Below are 20048 nucleotides of genomic sequence, written 5' to 3' on the forward strand. Positions count from 1 at the left end.
GTGTGTTCTGTGTCTACTTGTATTCTCATTAGGCAGCTCTGGGAACCAATCCTGGGACCTTCTGGAGTGGGAGAGAGGCAATTACTCTCTTGTGCCAACTCATCTCCCTGTTCTGCTATGTCTTCTTATTTTCTCTCCTCTGTATCTCTTGCTGCTTCATCTTGCTGCACCAGCTTTCCATGTCGGCTGGCACTCCTGCACAGGGTGTCTTTTCCCACATGAGGTGGCATTCCCACACGGGGTGACTCTCCTGCGCAGCGCCACATTCCTGCATGGGCCAGCACTCGGTGTGGCCCAGCTTGCCCTCACCAGGAGGCCCTGGCATCTGAAAGGTTGGAAAAAGTTACTCCATGCAAATAGTAACCAAAAACAGCAGGGATAGCTATACTAGTATTGGACAGAACAGACTTTAAATGAAAAAAAAAGTTAGAAGAGATACAGAAGGCCATTATGTATTAATAAAGGGACAATCCACCAGGAAGAAATAACAGTCATAAATATATAGGCACCTATCCAGGGTGCCATAAAATACCTGAGGCAAACTCTGGCAAAACTGAAGAGAGAAATAGACATCTCTACAATAGTAATTGGAGACTTCAGCAAACCCCTCACATCATTAGATACAACTAGACAGAAGATCATCAAGGAAACAGAGAACTTGAACAATGCAATAAATGAGCTATACCTAACAGATATATACAGAATGTTGAATCCCAAATCAGCAGGTTATGCATTCTTCTCAAGAGTTTATGCATCTTTTTCCAGGACAGCCTGTATCTTTTGAATGGGGAATTTAGTCCATTCACATTCAGTGATATTACTGTAAATGCGTTATTTACTTCCAGCATTTCATTCTTTGGTTTTCATATGTTATATCTTATTTTTGTCTGTCTTTTTATTCTTTTGGTTATACTTTCTGCTATTCTCTTCCAAGCCTCTCTCTCCTGTCTTTTCCTTTTAGGCTCTCAGGCTTCCTTTAATAATTCCTGCAAAGATGAATTCTTTTTTAATGAACATTCCTAGTTTTTGTTTTTTTGTGAATATTTTAAACTCACCTTCATATTTGAAGAACGTTTTGCCGGATAAAGAATTCTCTGCTGGCAATATTTCTCTTTCAGTATCCAAATTGTATTATACCACTGTCTTTTCACCTCCGTGGTTTCTGATGAGAAATCTGCACTAATTCTTATTGGGCATCCCTTGTATATGATGGTTTGTTTCTCCTTCGCTGCTCATCTTAACTTTATCATTGAGTTCTGATAGCCTGAGTAGTGTGTTTTGGAGTGGATCTGTTCCAATTTATTCTGATTTTGGGGTATGTTGCACTTCTTGGACACGGAAATACATTTCTTTCATGATTGCTAGGCAATTATCAGCTACTATTTTCTCAAATTCCTCTTCTGCCTCTTTTCCTTTCTCCCTCTGGAACTCCCATGACATTTATGTTGTTGCTTTCATTTTTTCATTCAACCCTCAAAGACCCTGCTCAATTTTTTCTGCTCTTTTGTCTATGTTCTTTACTCTCTTCGATTTCAGCTGTTGTGTCTGTTGTATCACTTTTTCTTTCTTCTGTCTTCTCAAGTCCACTTTTATAGTCCTCTAGTATGTTTTTTTACACAAATTTCATTGATACATATTAATAAAGCATACACTTCCTCCAAAGTGTACATCAGTGGTATTTAGAATAAATACATATTTGTGCATTTATCACTTCGGTCAATATTAGAGCATTTTCATTATTTCAGTAATAATAAACAAAAGACAGAAAAACAAACAAGAAAATTCTTCACCCCTTAATTTCTCTATGCTTCCTGTGCTGTACATAGCTGCTATTTCTGGTTATTCTTTTACAATTGCTTATTTATTAAGCAGTTTTATTGAGGTATATTCACATACCATACAGTTTATTCAAAGTATATGATCAGTGGGTTTTAGTATAATCACAATGTTGTGCATTCATCACCACAAAACTTTTTAGAACAATTTCATTACTCCAAGAACAAAAACTCCACATCCCTTAGCATTCATTCTCTAGCCCTACATAACCACTAATCTAATTTCATCTTTATATAAATTGATTTGTATTTACACTTTATATAAACTGGAATCCTATAATATGTAGTACTTTGTTTCTGTTTTCTTTCAGTTAATGTGGTTTTTTGTCTGATATTAACATTTTCTGCTGCTAAGATACATTTGCTTAGCTTCAAAGAAAGCATAACATGTTTGTAACTACCAGTACTATTATATAGGTATGACAGTGGTTTAAAGGGAGGGTCAGAGGTCATGTATATTACTAAAAGAAATGTAGAAAATGTAACATGGGACTGTATAGCATAGTAAAACCGCATGTGAAATATGAACATGGGTAAAATTTCATTTAAGACCTTTTTCCTCCAATGTGTTTTTTCCCCTCCCCTGCCGCATCCCTGCCCTGCTGTTTTTGCTGTCTGTGTCCATTCACTGTGTGGTCTTCTGTATCTATTTCTCTTTTTTGTCTTCTCATCTTTCTCCTCCAGGATTCAGAGGAATTCGATCCTGGGGACCTTTGATGTGGAGAGGGGTTCCCTGTCAATTGCATCATCTCAGTTCCTGGTCTCTCTTGTGCTTCACTTTGACTCTCCCCTTCGTCTCTCTGTTGCTTCACTCCTGGGCAGGCTGTGTTTTTTTAGCATAGGGCAGCTCTCCTTAAGGGGCACACTCCTTGTGCATGGGACTTCCCTAGCGGGGGACACCCCTGCATGGCACGGTACTTTCTGCGTGCATCAGCACTGCACATGGGCCAGCTTCCCACACGGGCCAGGAGGGCCCTGGGTTTGAACCCTGGACCCCCCATATGGTAGGTGGACACCCTTTCAGTTGAGCCAAATCCTCTTCCCTCTCCAGTGTGTTTTTATTTTTTTAAGATTTATTTATTTATTTATTTATCTCCCCCCCCCCACCCCGGTTGTCTGTTCTCTGTGTCTGTTTGCTGCGTCTTCTTTGTCCGCTTCTGTTCTTGTCAGCAGCATGGGAATCTGTGTTTCTTTTTATTGCGTCATCTTGCTGTGTCAGCTCTCCGTGTGTGCGGCACCATTCCTGGGCAGGCTGCACTTTCTTTCGCGCTGGGCAGCTCTCCTTATGGGGTGCACTTCTTGCGCGTGGAGCTCCCCTACATGGGGGACACACCTGCATGGCACGGCACTCCTTGCTTGCATCAGCACTGCGCATGGGCCAGCTCCACATGGGTCAAGGAGGCCCGGGGTTTGAACCACGGACCTCCCATGTGGTAGACAGATGCCCTAACCACTGGGCCAAGTTCACCGCCTCCAGTGTGTTTTTGATTGCACCTATCATGTCTTACATTCCCATGAGCTCAGTTACTTTTCTATTCAGGTTTTCTAATTCTTCCTTGTGCTCACTCGGTGTCTCCTTGGTGTCCTTTATTTCTTTTTAAATTATTGTATTCTTTCTTTTGAGTAATGATATTGTTCTAAAATTTTTTGTGGCAACAAATTCAGAGCATTGTGATTATACTAAAATTCACTGATTATACACTTTGGATAGATTGTATGGTATGTGTATTAGTCTGCCAAAGGGGTGCTGATGCAAAGTACCAGAAATCTGTTAGCTTTTATTAAGGGTATTTATTTGGATAAAGCTTACAGTTACAAGAGTGTAAAGAGTCCAACTCATAGTTCCTTTCTCACCAAAGTCAGTTGCAATGTGTTGAAAACAACATGGTCTCTTATCTTTGGCTGGTCTCAGCCTTCCCGTCTGGACTTCCTCTCCCTCTGAGACTTTGTGGGCCCATTTTCTTCTAGGTCTCAGTCGTAAGCTGGCATAGGGCTTGTTTTGCAGGGCTTCCTATATCTTTCTTGGCTCTCTTCCCAAGTTCAGCTCTAAGCTATCAGGCAGATAGTCCTTCTCTCCCTGGGACTTGTGCTATTTGAGCCTTCTCCTATCTGTCACATGACAGGATGAAAAATGACAAAGTTCTCTCCTCTTCCAGGTATATCTGCTTGAGTGATTGTTTATATCGGCCTACCAAGGGGGTGGGGACTGTGAGTCATGCTTACCAGTGTGGTCAAATCAAAGCCTTAATCTTAATGGGTAATTTAATCAAGGTCCCCTCAACTGAATCCAATATAATCAAAGGGTATCACACCAAGAAGAATAGAATAGCTTACAAACAAAATCTTTTGTGATTCACAAAAATAATCTCAAACTGTCAAAGTATGTGAGTATATGTCCTTTATCTCTTTAGCCATATTGTCTTTCAACTCATTGATTTGATTTTTGGAATTTGTACAAATCTTGATGAGTTGTCTGAAATCCTGTGTCTCATCTGGGTTTTTAATATATTCCTTTGCTTGGGCTATTTCTTCCATTTCCTTAGTATGGCTTTTAATTTTTTTCCTGATGTCTAGGCATCTGATTATGATGGTAAATTTACTTTATTGTTCAGTTCTCTCTCTTTCGTAGGGATTTAGTGGTGGGAGACTGTATTTTGCCTTTCTTTGATTCTTGGTTCAGTCTGTTCTAGGTCTTTAGCATTGTCCCTTTTAGTTGCTCAAATCTGGGCCTTGGACCCAATGATGGGTTGCAGACCTGCTTCCAAGGGCTCTGGGGCAGAGAGGCTGGAAAGAACCTCTCATTTATTTACTTTTAATTCCCTCACATGCACTTCATTGGTTGACCAATGGATGGCACTCTTTGACAGTTTCAAATCCTGGTCAGATTGTGTTTGCTGCAACATAGACTGAACCAATAGGACAAAACTTCTTTCCTGGAGGCTAAGAGTCTAGCAAAGCAAACTTTCTTAGAGATGGTTCTCCAACCTTTGCTGTCAGCCCCTCCGTTTTCCCGGGGAGAAATAATTCCACTCCCCTCTGAGTCATCAACAACCAGTCCAGGTCAGTTGGGAGGGTGTTTGAGAGGGTTAGATCTCTTTAGTCCCGTATGGGACCCAGTGCAAGCAATGATGTGACCCCACCCAGCCTGGAATGGCTCATGGGACACAGCTGACCAATTTGTTGGTCAAAAGCTCTATCAGTCTTAGGTTGTGTCCCTCTCTCGCATTTTCTTTTCTTTTTTTTTTAAAAGATTTATTTATTTCTTTCTCTCCCCTCCACCTCACCCCACCACGGTTGTCTGTTCTCTGTGTCTATTTGCTGGGTCGTCTTCTTTGTCTGCTTCTGTTATTGTCAGCGGCATGGGAATCTGTGTTTCTTTTTGTTGCGTCATCTTGTGTGTCAGCTCTCCGTGTGTGCGGCGCCATTCCTGGGCAGGCTGCACTTTCTTTCACGCTGGGCGGCTCTCCTTATGGGACACACTCCTTGCGTGTGGGGCTCCCCTATGCGGGGGACACCCCTGCGTGGCACAGCACTCCTTGCGTGCATCAGCACTGCACATGGGCCAGCTCCACATGGGTCAAGGAGGCCCGGGGTTTGAACCGTGGACCTCCCATGTGGTAGATGGATGCCCTAACTACTGGGCCAAGTCCTCTTCCCCTCTCCCATTTTCTGAGGTAGGTGGATCCCTGCATCCCTCTTTATCTGTAACTATAGGTTCACGGCAGGAGAATTCATTCATTGCTTTCTCCTCACAGGGTGGGAGAGTGGCACCAACACCTCCAGCTGTAGTTTACTCACGGTTTTAACATCAAGGTTCCTTTCCTGTGCCTTTCTCTTGTCTGCGTAGTATCTAGCCTTCCCCTGGTGTCCTGTACCCTAGAACATTTCCCCCCAGGCCCTTTCTGCCTGTCCTCTAGCATTTTTCTGTGAGAGGAGAGAGTCCTGTGTGTTTCTAACCATCTTTCTGGGAGTCTCTTTCATTAAATTTGGGAAGTTTTTGTCCATTATATCCTTGAATATCTCTTCACCCTTTCTCTCTTCTCCTTCTGGGACTCTAACAATGTGTATATTGGTATGCTTGATGTTGTCCCACACTTTCCTCAGGCTCTGTTTACTTTTCTTCATTCTTCTTTCTGTTCCTTAGACTGGATGATTTAAGTTGTCTTATCTTCAAATTCACTGGTTCTTTCTTCTGCCAGCATTCTGTAATTTTCTGTCAGCTGCCTTCTCCACGCAGGGCAAGGCAGGTTCATAGTAAGTTGGCAGTAAGTATTCTGGTTTCAGTCCCTGCCACTGCAGACATTGGCCCAGTTTATACAAAAGTGTTAGTCTGCTCTCTCTGTAACTGGGACCAGGGACATGTACTAGGAAGGCAGGCCAGCTCCTTGCCAAGGTTGGGAGAGGCCAACCAGTGAGCCATGACTTCCTATCACTTTTTTTTTTTTTTTTAAGGAGGCCTTGGGATTGAATCCAGGATGTTGTATGTGGGATGCAGGCGCTCAACACTTAGCTGCATCCCCTCTCCCTCTACCACTTTTAAATAGCTTTTCTCTTGATTTGATACTTTTCCTGTTACTGGAATCCTTTAACTGTTTTTTGGTGCTTGAGAAAGATGTTTCTGCCAGTTCTTTCTGGTTGTTCAAAGCTTCACTGTGGGTACAGAGCCTTGAAGTTTCTTACTCTGTCATCTTGACTTGGGCAGGGCTCTACTTTTGTTTTTAAACCCACTGTTAATAGTAGGTACCTGATAGTTTATCTTAAAATTCTCAGTCCCCCCCCCCTTCTACTAAGATTTTATTACACATATTCAATTCTCTAAATTTTTTTCCAAATAGATCACCTTTTAGCACCCTTACACTAGCTTTAGGAAGAAAGGAGATTCAGAAACTCACGCAATTATTGGTTAAAATGAGGATTGTTCAATTTGGAATAAAATGTCTATTTTATAAATCAAAATATTCTTACTATTCCTAAAGCTGTGAGAAATTTATAAACTTCCATTTTGTTAAACATTAGATTGTTATATCTTTGTAGTCAGATACAAAAAAATGCTGAGTTGGTAATGTACCTTGCCCCTTTGTTCCTTTGATTTGTTTATAATGCCATTGATGTGTGTGGGTGCTTCCTCGATAAGGGAGTTTCATGGAAGGAATCTTTGTTTTCACTTTTGTCAAGAAGGTACTAATTAGTTTTGTTGGGAGCTATAAGGTCAGTAATATAAGAATTTTTCAATTTGCTTCTGAAGAATTTAACATTGAAAAAGTATATTGAAAATTTTCATATCTGAGTACCTTTATTCATTTACTTTTACAAAATATAAAGTTTATTATAATATATTATTAATAAAATGTTTTGCCTTTTTCACCTATGAGCTCATAGGTTAAGTCTTAGAATGAAGAATTAAACCACACACTTGATCAGTGGAGTTTTATCTACTTTTTGACTTTGTTCTTCCTCTTTGTTCCTTCTCTTTGGCATATGGTTTACTTGAACGAGCAAGTGGTTTTGGGTTTTGAAACTTTTGATATCATATAGAAGAATTTCTGTAAGTGTAACTGCTAACATTTTTACCCTAGTCAGAACTTATTGACCTCATAGAAAAATGGTGAAATTTTGAGCAGTGAGATACTGATAGATAAAAGGAAAAATACCATGCTATTCTGGGTTTAGTTTGATTGGTAACATTTAAACCTCTTGAATCACAGTATTTTATAATATATGTAAATAAACTTTGAATTTTTCCTGATATTTAAACCTAGAGAATGTTCTTAATGAAGAGAAGTTGTGAGTTTACAAAACGATTATGCATAAAATACAGGATTCCCATACATCACCCCACCACGAACATCTTGCATTATTGTGGAACATTTGTTTCAAATTATTTAGAACATCATCTAAATATTACTGCTAACTATAGTCCATAGCTTACATTTGGTATATTTTTTCCATAAACCACCCTATTATTAATATCATGTATTAATACTGTGTATTTGTTATAGTTCATGAATGAACGTTATTGTATTTATATTAACTACAGTCCATTATTCACCACATGGTTCCCTGTGTTATATAGCCCCATTCCTTGAACAGTCATTCCAAAGTTACACTTACTGGCTCTCACTTTCATCATAGGCTTTTGCTGTAATCACCTCAGTTGATTTTAGAGCATTTTCATTATTCCAAAAAGAAAAATTCCTAGTACAGAATGTTGTTATATTATTTAAGCCATTATGCAAGATAAACTAGCTTTAATTATTATTAGATAAACATTGAACAGTATAAAAATTTTAGTCTCATTTTTAACAGTTTATTCACCCATAAAAACAAACTAAAACTTGGAGAATTTAGAATATCCACAGTAGCCTGTGTTTTTAGAAAGCTAACTTTAAACCTAGTTAATGTTCATTGAATTGACTATATTAATTGACTACTAACAAAATTCTATTCATGTTAATTTACTAGGAATATTTTATATGGCCTGTTGAACCTCTGTGACCATTTAATGAAAAATTAATATATGGGTTGTTTTACCTACTGTAGAAGTGATTTGATTCTGATTTTATATTTATACTGCTTTAATAATTGACAGAATTGACAAGTAGGAAGCATAGTAGAAGAGACTTGTGAATGAGAAGTTATATTTCTGTTAAATTGGTCATAAGTATAATTAAAATGTAAGTTTGAATATAATCAGAATTGATAAAAGACCTTTGTCTTAAGTTTTGAAGTGACATGTGAAAACTAATGTTTCCATAGGTTCTGCACCTCCCTCAGTGAATCCACCTCTGCCTACCACTTTTCAACCAGGGACTCCTCTTGGACCCCCTCCAGTAGCAGGCCCACCTCCAGTGAGGGCCCTCACTCCCCAGAAATCCTCACATAGTACTGTACCTCAGCCCTCATTTAATTCAGCTATCAACCAAGAAGGTAAGCAAGTCGAAAAACAAAGTCAAATGATTTAAATTTTCACTCAGGGTGGAAAGGTGAATACAATCTGATTCTGTGTATCAGAATCAGATTTTTGCAAAGTCAGGTTGTTTTGTTTAGGGATTTTCCTCAGGAATTTAAAGTTTAAAAAAGTTCCTCAGGAATTTCATTGCCTTATTTTGGGTTGTGGACTAGCATTTGGGAACCACTGTTCTTAACATTTTTTGTTAAATTTTGTGTTCCTGTGCAGATTTTTAAAAATTGTGGCTCTAAAGTTAGATACTTTAGGTTGGGTTTTGGAGAGTGGTGGGAGGCTAATTCCTGACTTTCTGAACATGGTGTTAGAAATATCTTTTAAAATACTGGGTCTTTTTCATGAAAGCAGTATTTTGATCAAACCTATTATTGTAAATGTTAACAAATATTTATGAGTCTAACTAAAAAGTCAAGTGTACAAGCATTTTGAAGTTTTATACAAATAATCGTATGTTTTAAGACATTACCTCAGTATTACCTCAGTATGTAAATTTGAAACATGAGTTCATTAATTTAAATAAGTAAAGGAAGAAATTCGGTTTTAGCAGTAATATAATCATTGCAGAAAGGTTTGGAAATAGGAAAAGAGGAGTAGGGGGTAGTACATTGCCCATTATCCTACTACTGAATGCAATCAATATTATCATTTTTGTATATTCTTCTTGGTTTTCCTTTTTAAAATATTTCAAGTAGGGAAAAAAACGATCTGGGAGTAGCTTGGAAGGAATGGTATTAACAATGTGTAACTAAATGATACCATTTTTTCCCACCCATTGCCACATTACAGCTTTGTAAATCTAGCTACAATAAACTATTTAAATAGAAAGAATTCACAATATGCTCAATGTTTTTGTTTTTACTGAAAGTTTTAGTAGGGTTTTTTGTATCAATTTATAGCTAAAGTCATGTTATTCATGGGAATTTGAAAGAAGTTATTGACTTTATTGAAACCATTAAATTTATGTTTGCTGTTAATATGACTTAAGGTTAGTAAACTTTTACTTGGGTGCTAGAAGTTGATGCTATTCACTGAATTAAGTTTCTTCTGTCTTAATTATAATTCACAAACAGCAGAGATATCTGGAAATAATCTTTTCTCGAAATAAATTTTTATTCTTCATAAACAGATGTCCCTGGCATTTATTTTTAACCTAGTACAATTATGGGAGAAGACAAATTAAGGCTTTGATTTTATTTTAGTGGTTTTCCCTAGACTAAAACAACCATTCTATTAATTTATATCACCTTCAAATTCATTCTGGATTCCTTTCTGTTTGTTAGATGTTTTGAAAATGAGGTCTTTTATCCTCAATTTTATTTTCTTTATACTTAAGTATTATTATTTTTATTTTTAATTAGAGAAGTAGGTTTACAGAAAAATCATGCGTAAAATGCAGGGTTCCCTTATACCACCCTAGTAGTGTTTTGATTTTTATGATTTTTTTTTCACTATATACTACTATTTAGCGGTTGTTAATGCAGCTCTCACCATGGCTGAAATCTTTCAGATAGTGTATAATTTTATAAACCACAAAGGATCATAATTTTTAGAAGTTAATGTACAAGATTGGATTTTGAAAGCTTTGCTATTTGGGCTCTTGTCTTAGTCACAATGTAATATGAAGATTGCTTCAGAAAATTCATGTTTCCTTTCACTGAAGCTACATCTAAGCTATTTAAATCTTTTATATATTTTGTATACTTAAACTTTATATACAAAGCCTTATTTTCAACATTTGACATTTCTTCTAGGCTGTGGTTTAAACTGTCATTTTGAAAGTTGTATTAAATTTTAGATATTAGCTCAAATCTTGCATAAATTGTAATTGTTCTAATTTAAATATTATTAATAAATTTCCTTAGGTGGTGCACCACATACCAATAATGAGTCTATGGTGACTAACAATACTTATGATGAAATTGAAGGAGGTGGCTTCTTGGGTAAGATGCTATGAAAGTTTTTAAAATCTTTTTCCGATTATAGAGATGCTATTTAATCATTGTAGGAAATTTGGAAAATGTAGAAACAAAAAAATAAAACTTCTACATAAAATCATATAGCAATACCTACTATTAGTATTTTGATCTCCATGCATTTACATTTTTGTTAGTGTTTTCTTTTTTTCCAGAATTGGGATCATGAGCTTTATTATTATTATAATATTACAAGTGCAGGATATTTTATCTATTAGAACAATTTAAATTTATTTAACTAGTTCCCTAAATTGAACATCTAGGATTTTAAATATATATATATATATATTTATTTATATTTATATATATATTTTTTTACTTAAATTTTCTACCCCCTCCCCGCCTGTTGTCTACTCTCTGTGTCCATTCACTGTGCATTCTTGTGTGTCTGTTGTATTCTTATTAGCTGGCTCTGGGAACCCATCCTGGGACCTTCTGGAATGGGGGAGAGGCAATCATTCTCTTGCGTCATCTCAGCTCCCTAGTTCGTTGCATCTCATATTGTCTCTTCTCTTTGTCTCTTTTTTGTTGCATCATCTTGTTGTGTCATCTCTCTGTGTGGGTGGCACCACTCCTGGGTGGGCTGCACTACTGCGTGGGGTGGCACTCCTTGCACTTGGCAGCACTCCGCGTGGGCCAGCTCGCCACATGGGTCAGGAGACCTTGGGTATCGAACCCTGGACCTCCTATATGGTAGGTGGAAGTTCTATCCATTGAGCTACATCCGCTTCCCTAGGATGTTTTTATTAAAGTTGTTTTGAATTAAATTTTAGCCTGAGTAGAAATTTAGTACATAGTATGAAAATAAATTACACCAAATTTTTATGTTTATATTTACATCTTGTTATTAGTGTTGGTCTTATTTTACAAAATTGATCATTGAAAGTTTTAAATTATCTAAAAGAATTTGGGATTATAATTCCTTGTTTGGCACCTACTGGATCTATATGTTGATTTAAAGTATTCTGGAGTACAAAATAGAACTTAAAAATTCTTTGTTTCTAGCAACACCACAGTTTACTAATAAGAATCCCAAAATGGCCCGAAGTGTTGGATATTCATATCCCTCCTTGCCACCTGGTTATCAGAACACTACACCACCTGGTACAACCGGAATGCCATCGTCTTCTTTGAATTATCCAAGTGGACCACTGGCCTTTAGTCAGGTAAGTTCTTTTGTTTTTTCTCTTATCTTCCATGAAGAAAATTTTAGGAAGGTATATTGACTGTTTCTATAACCAATTAGAATAATAATCATCATTTCATAAAGCCTTTATTCTTTCATATTTCTCCAGAACCAAAGGTTGACCAGAAAATCTAGATTACAGTTTTGTTTGTTATTTAGAGAGAAATTAAGTAGCCAAGTCTCTAAACACTTCAGGTTTCAACTGAAGACATTATAAAGATTACTTAAACCCTGAAATTATATATCTGCAGACTTCCTTAGGTGCTAATCATTTAACTGCAAGCATGCGTGGATTAAGCCTACATCCAGAGGGTCTAAGAGTTATCAATCTTCTTCAAGAAAGAAACATGCTTCCAGCAACACCTTTGCAGCCTCCAGTTCCAAATTTGCATGAAGACATCCAGAAACTTAACTGTAACCCAGAGTAAGGTTTCAAACAGTGTTTCTTCTTTCTTTCTTTCTTTTTTTGGATCTGTTTTTATTGGGGCATAGGAGATGGGGCTTCTAGTCCTCCTGGGATAGTTTTTGCAACTTTTTCTTCTTCTTGGAGCTGCTCTTACTGATGGCAGCTTCCTCAAGTCCAACCGGGTTTCATAATAAGTGTAATATTCCTCCTATTCTAAAAGTTTTCCATGTTTTTTTCTTGGAATTTCTTGTACTATGAACAAAGTGTACAAGTATATTAATTTATAAAAGAAGTTTCTGCATGCAAAAAATAGAACTTTATTATTTGCTTTATGTAATTGATATTTGAAATGTTCTAAGTGAAATCAGGTTGTAATTCCTGAAATAATTGCTACCCTTACTACTCCTATTAGCTGTAATGGCATATGATATTCTTCCTTTTTTTTTTTCAAAAGTAATCATAACAGCAACTGACACTTTTTTTACTTTGATAATAGGTTATTTCGATGCACACTGACTAGCATTCCTCAGACTCAGGCATTACTGAATAAAGCCAAACTTCCTTTGGGGCTGCTACTTCATCCTTTCAAAGACCTAGCGGTATGTTTTACTTGGCAGTAAATGCTTGTGCTGATAAGGAATTTTCTGTAATAGTTTGAAGAGTCCATATAGAATTTGTTCGAGCTATCTTTAGGAACTTGAACATTGACAGATTTCTTTATTTATAATTCATCCAAAAATGTTATTGCCAAACATTTTCTAAATGAGGTAAAATAAGCAAATTATTAAAAAATCCAAGAGGTTCTGAACAGTTAACTGAAACAAATAGATAAATGAACCATACTATTTTAAAAATTACTAATTGTTTACCCTAAAATACCATACCCAGATCCACATACCTGCCATTTGGAGTAAAATTTGATGTTTTAAGAAGCTGTTTCACTTTTGTCGTAAGGTTCTGGGACCTTGGCACATGGCCACAAACCCTTGGTAGCATCAGTTACCTGAATAAGATGACTTTCCCAAAACAAACCTCCTTTGGTGATAGGGATATACATTTTTTTTTTTTTTAAATGTCACATTAAAAAAATATGAGGTCCCCATATACCCCCCACCTCCCTCACCCCACTCCTCCCACATCAACAACCTCTTTCATCATCGTGAGACATTCATTGCATTTATTGAATATATTCTGGAGCCTGCTGCACCGCATGGATAGTGGTTTACATTGTAGTTTACACTCTCCCCCAGTCTACCCAGTGATCCATGGCAGGACATACAGTGTCCAGCATCTGTCCCTGCAGTACCACCCAGGGCAACTCCAAGTCCTGAAAATGCCTCTTCCCTCTCCCTACCCTCAGCAGCTACTGTGGCCACTTTCTCCATATCAATGCTATAATTTCTTCCATTACTAATCACAATAGTTCCACAGTAGAATATCAGTAAGTCCACCCTAATCCATATTCTGTTCAGGATAACCTTTAAATAGGATAATGATTACAGAGTTTAATTAGATATTTAAGATTTATTTATTTTTTATTTATTTCTCTCCCCTTCCCCTCTCCCCAGTTGTCTGCTGTGTCCATTTGCTGTGTGTTTTTCTGTGACTGCTTCTATCCTTATCAGTGGCACTGGGAATCGGTGTTTCTTTTTCTTGCATCATCTTGTTGTGTCAGCTCTCCGTGTGTGTGGTGCCATTCTTGGACAGGCTGCACTTTCTTTCGTGCTGGGCAGCTCTCCTTACGGGACGCACTCCTTGCGCGTGGGGCTCCCCTATGCGGGGGACACCCCTGCATGGCATGGCACTCCTTGCCTACATCAGCACTGCACACGGGCCAGCTCCACACAGGTCAAGGAGGCCTGGGGTTTGAACCGCAGATCTCCTGTATAGTAGGTGGACACCCTATCCATTGGTCCAAGTCCGCTTCCCTTAATTAGATATTTAAATAAATTGAACCATACTTTACTTTTATGAGAACTAAGTATGCCAATTAGTGAAACATCAAGAAACTTACTAATCATTTAACTGGTCATTTGTTTCAGAATGTTGTTCCTGTTTTCCTTTGCCATTCATCAAAAAAAATATATTGTAAATTTACTATTGTGGTTTTGCAACATAAGCATATAATGAGAAAATAAGTTTTTTAAAAGACAAAATTTAATAAGAACAGACCAAGAGAAAAACAATAAGGTTTAAATTCAGTCCATTTCAGCTACATAATTTTGATAATCTTTGTGTGTGGCAGTTTGGACACATATTTTTACTCTAGGTTATTTCCTTTTTTTTTTTAAGATTTATTTTTTTTAATTTCTCTCCCCTTGCCTTGCCTCCCCATTGTCTGCTCTCTGTGTCCATTTGCTGTGTGTTCTTCTGTGTCCGTTTGTATTATCAGGCGGCACTGGGAAACTGTGTCTCTTTTTTGTTGTTGTTGTTGTTGTTGCATCATTTTGCTGCATCAGGTCTCTGAATGTACAGCGCCATTCCTGGGCAGGCTGTGCTTTTTTCACAGGGGGCGGCTCTCCTTGAGGGGTGCACCCCTAGCATGTGGGGCTTCCCTAAGCTTCACTCCTTACACAGGGCTTCCCCTGCATGGCATGGCACTCCTTGCACATGACAGCACTGCATATGGGCCAGCTCACCACATGGGTCAGGAGGCCCTGGGTATAGAACCCTGGCCCCTCCATATGGTAGGCGGACACTCTATCAATTGAGCCATGTCCACTTCCCTCTTGGTTATTTCTCTCTCTTTTTTTTAAAGATGTATTTATTTATTTCTCTCCCTTTCCCGCCCCAGTTGTCTGTTCTGTGTGTCTATTTGCTTCGTGTTCTTCTTTGTCTGCTTTTGTTGTCAGCGGCACAGGACTCTATGTTTCTTTTTGTTGCGTCATCTTGTGTGTCAGCTCTCCGTGTGTGCAGCGCCATTCCTGGGCAGGCTGTGCTTTCTTTCATGCTGCGCGACTCTTCTTATGGGGCGCACTCCTTGCACGTGGGGCTCTCCGACGAGGGGGACACCCCTGTGTGGCAGGGCACTCTTTGTGTGCATCAGCACTACACGTGGGCCAGCTCCACATGGGTCAAGGAGGCCCAGGGTTTGAACCGCGGACCTCCCATGTGGTAGATGGACGCCCTAACCACTGGGCCAAGTCTGCTTCCCTAGGTTATTTCTCAAAAATTACACAACAGTTATTTGCAAGGGATGAATTAGCATTTGCTCTTTAAACAATGATGATCACTGCCTTTAAAAATGTCTGCTTTCTTTCAGCAATTGCCTGTGGTTACCTCCAGTACAATTGTAAGATGCCATTCATGCAGGACGTACATCAACCCTTTTGTGAGCTTTCTTGATCAAAGGAGATGGAAGTGTAACTTATGTTACCGAGTCAATGATGGTATGTTTTTTTTAAAAAAATTTTTAATTTCTGCTTGCATTTTAGGCAGATTAGACAATACAAATGCGAAGTTAAAAACAAAACAGCATATCTATAATCCTTTTATTCAGTGATAACTAGTGTTGACTTTTTTCTGTGTATATACTTACAAATAATTTTATAGTTTTTAAGCAAAAAATGTGATATTACTCTGAAACTACTTTTTTACATTTATTATTTTGGATATATATAATAAATGGGATATTTCATGATATTTACACTAATAATTTAAGAAATGTTTTTATTTAGAAATTGTCCCATGCCTTTTCTCTAAGCTGAAAGAAAATAAGTTCATGAAATAGCTGCCTAATTCATACATTGCAGTATGAAGGTTTGTGGGCAGTTTTAAAAAGTTAGTTGAATGTAATTTTCTCAGTAATTGAGGAGGAAATCTCTTTCAGTAACTGTTTCACAACTTAATTTATGTTTGAGGAATATCATGTAACCAACAAGATTCCATTAGGATTAGAGAAAAAAAGGGTATGCTAATACCCACATTGAAAATAGGTCTCTGGAATTAAGTTTCATTAATAGTTGTGAAATAGAGGAATGTAGGAGATTTTCTAAAGCTAGTTTTGTTTCTTTGTGTTTTTTAAGAGTAGAAGAAAGGATTGGTTAAGAGCATTCTTTTACTCTATAATTTAGAAAATGAATGTAATACACCTTTAAAATCATACATAGGAAACTGGACTTGACTCAACGGATAGAGCATCCGCTTAGCACATGGGAGGTCCCCGGTTCAAACCCAGGGCCTCCTTGACCCGTGTGGAACTGGCCCATGCACAGTGCTGATGCGCGCAAGGAGTGCTCTGCCACACAGGGGTGTCGCCTGCATAGGAGAGCCCCACGCGCAAGGCGTGTGCCTTGTAAGGAGAGCCACCAAGCATGAAAAAAAGTTCAGCCTAGCCAGGAGGGTCACTGCACACAGAGAGCTGACATAGCAAGATGATGCAACAAAAAAAGAGACACAGATTACTGGTGCCGCTGACAAGAATAGAAGCAGACACAAAAGAACACACAGTGAATGGACACAGAGAACAGACAACTGGGGTGGGAGTGGGAGGGAAGGGGACAGAAATAAATTAAAAATAAATCTTTAAAAATAAAATAAAATAAAACCTTACATATATGCACGTCAGTATACGAAATGAAATGGTGATAACGGTTGAAGGCTCTTTTATATAGAGACCAGACCATTTTATGAACTGTAACTTACCCATTAAAGTTAATCCATTAAAATACGTAGGGTTTCTAAATAGGTACTGGGGAGACAGATGCAGTAATAATTAATTTAGAAATAATCTTGTAGCTTTAGTGTATTATAAATGGTAGGCAGTTGATATTCTCTAAAGGTCTCAATAGTTAATGAATTAATATATACCCAGGGGATCTGAATCTCTGGACTGACCATATGACAGCCAGGCCCTGAGCCTTAACAGACTTCAGCTCCTACACTCTGGTTTATTGGACTTACCCCACTCAGCTAACATGGAGGTGAAGAAGGTCAACCCCACACAATGGAGCCAAGAGTGCGTACAACTGAAAGCAGGAGAATTGCATCCAGCATCCATGTGGAATCTAAGCCCCCTCTTGATATAGATGTGGAGTGGACACAACCATTCCAAGGTCCACAGGATGGAGGAATAGAATATGGATTAGAGTGGACTTACTGATATTCTATTCATGAACTATTGTGATCGAAGAAAATGTGGCATTGGTGTGGAGAAAGTGGCCATGGTGGCTGCTGGATGTGGGGAATGGGAGGAAGAGATAAGATGTGGAGGCATTTTTGGGACTTGGAGTTATCCTGGGTGATGCTGTAGGGACAGTTACTGGACATTGTATGTCCTCCCATGGCCCACTGGATGGAACGTGGGAGAGTGTGGGCTATGATGTGGACCATTGACCATGAGGTGCAGTGGTGCTCAGAGATGTACTCACCAAATGCAATGAATGTCTCATGATGATTGAGGAGATTGTTGCTATGGGGGGAAGAGGGGGGAGGAGGGGGTAAGGGGAGTGGGGGGTATATGGGGACCTCATATTTTTTGAATGTAATATTAAAAAAATAAAGACAAAAAAATAGTTAATGAAACTCACTAAATCCTTATGACTTTTAACCTCTAAATTATTTTTACCATAACTTTCTAGGTTTAGCCAGACCCTGTGCATTTCATATATTAAATATTAATATCCTTGTATGATTGTAAATTTTAAGATACAAATTTCAGTCTTGCATTTAAGAAGAGGGAAGGCATTTAATGAATTTTTGTAATTTAATTTATTTTTTGTAATTTAATGATTTTTATCTTCAAGTTATTTCAGGAAAGCAGCTTTAGCAGGAATTAAGACAAATTGGTTATCAGGAGATAGGAAAAAATTGTAGTGATAATGGTTGTAAAAGGAAGGCATATTTAATGCCATTCAGTATGTGGGGAACTTGAATGGAATTGAAAAAATTGTATATTTATCTTTTACTATTTAGTCTATGTTGAACTATTTATCATCTCTAAGAAACCAGTCAATGAAAAGTTTATTAAACTTAATCCTGACTCTGCCTCAGAAAATATGTATCAAAACCACAAGAATCAACTTCCAGGAAGATGGTAGATTAGAAAAACACAGGACTCTCTCCTCTCCCAGAAAAATAGCTAGAAGACAGTCAGAAACAACCTGGAAAAAAATGTTCTAGGATTTAAGATACCAGGAGAAGACTGGACACTGCCCAGAAGACCGAGGTGCACAGGAAAAGAATCTTGATGGAAATACTGTAAGTGGAAGCTGCAACCAATGTTTCCCCTCCTCCATGCAATAGATGATTTTGAATTCTCTGGCTAGTGGCTACAGACAAAGGAGCCACAAGGATCTGCCTGCCTAGGAAAGGAGAGAGAGAGGGGTGTAGCCTAAGGCCGATTCAGTTTTTGGCCCAGAAATTTGGTCAGCAGTGTCCCAAGAGGATTTCCAGGCACGTGCAACCATGCCATTGTTTGCCCTGGGAACCAGCAAAGACTAAAGAGATCTGATACTCTCAGTCAGCTGGACTGGTTGTTGAAGAAGCAGAGAGGAAGGGAATTATTTCCTACCCGGGAAAAGAGAGGGAACTGCCTGCAAAGATTGGTGAACAACCTCTGAGGCAGGACCAGGACCCACTGTCACATTGATCTAGTTAGTATTGCAGCGAATACACTCCAGCCAGGGTGTGACCTGAGAGGCCTGTTGAAGTGCACAATCTGCTGGCCAATCAAGGAAGTGCATAGGAGGAAATTTAAAGTAAATAAGTACATTGGATGTGGCTCAGGCAGTTGAGCACCTGCCTCCTATATGGCAGGTCCCAGGTTCAAATGCCGGTGCCTCCTGACAAAACAAAAACAAACAGCAATCAAAACAAACGAAAAAAAAAAAAACAACTCAGGGAAGCCGCTGTGGCTCAGTGGTTGAGCACTGGCTTCCCACATATGAAATCCCAGGTTCAATCCCCCGGCCATTGGTACTTCAGAAAAAAAAACGGGGGAAGCAGACGTGGCTCAATGGACAGAGCGTCTGCATGTGGTCCACTGTTCAAACCCAGGGCCTCCTTGACCCGTGTGATGAGCTGGCCCCCGCGCAGTGCTGACGTGCACAAGGAGTGCCGTGCCATGCCAGGGTGTCCCCTATGTAGGGGAGTCCCATGCACAAGGAGTGTGCCCCATAAGGAGGGCTGCCCAGTGCAAAAGAAAGTGCAGCCTGCCCAGGAGTGGCGCCACACACACAGAGCTGATGCAGCAAGATGATGCAACAAAAAAAGAGACATAGATTCCTGGTGCTGCTGACAAGAATAGAAGCAGACATAGAAGAACACACAGCTAATGGACACAGAGAACAGGCAACTGGGGCGGGTGGGGGGAGAAGGGGAGAGAAATAAATAAAAATTTAAAAATCCCAAAAAACAGGAAGTAGTTATGGCTTGACCAGTTCGGTGCCCACCTAGCACATTGAAAGACCCGGGGTTTGGGTCCTGGTGCCTCCTAAAGAAGACAAGGAGATGCCACAACAAGCTAGACACCACACCCACTGCAATGAGCAGATGCCTAAACAAACAGATACCACAGACCATGAGGAGCAGACATGGCTTGGGCTGTCAGGCTCTCACCTCCCATATGGGAGGTCCTGGGTTGGGTTCCCAGTGCCTCCTGGAGAAGGTGAGCAAACAATGAACAGACAGATAAGAGAACCATCTGGGAGAGAGGGGATTTTTTAAAAACGTAAGTAAAAGAGGC

At 38.9% G+C, this 20048-nt stretch overlaps 1 protein-coding gene across 2 annotated transcripts in view; it reads left to right on the forward strand.

Moving 5' to 3' along the window:
• The window catches only part of SEC24A (SEC24 homolog A, COPII coat complex component), a 131326-nt gene that overhangs the window by 47705 nt on the left and 63573 nt on the right, over positions 1-20048 (forward strand). For both annotated transcript variants that reach the window (XM_058279000.2, XM_058278995.2), the window contains exons 3-8: positions 8592-8762; positions 10662-10739; positions 11778-11938; positions 12210-12382; positions 12861-12963; positions 15627-15753. In XM_058279000.2, the coding sequence (XP_058134983.1) occupies positions 8592-8762; positions 10662-10739; positions 11778-11938; positions 12210-12382; positions 12861-12963; positions 15627-15753 (813 nt within the window). The remainder of the gene's footprint in view (positions 1-8591; positions 8763-10661; positions 10740-11777; positions 11939-12209; positions 12383-12860; positions 12964-15626; positions 15754-20048) is intronic.

This window comes from Dasypus novemcinctus, chromosome 2, assembly GCF_030445035.2.
Source record: "Dasypus novemcinctus isolate mDasNov1 chromosome 2, mDasNov1.1.hap2, whole genome shotgun sequence".
NCBI lineage: Eukaryota > Metazoa > Chordata > Mammalia > Cingulata > Dasypodidae > Dasypus > Dasypus novemcinctus.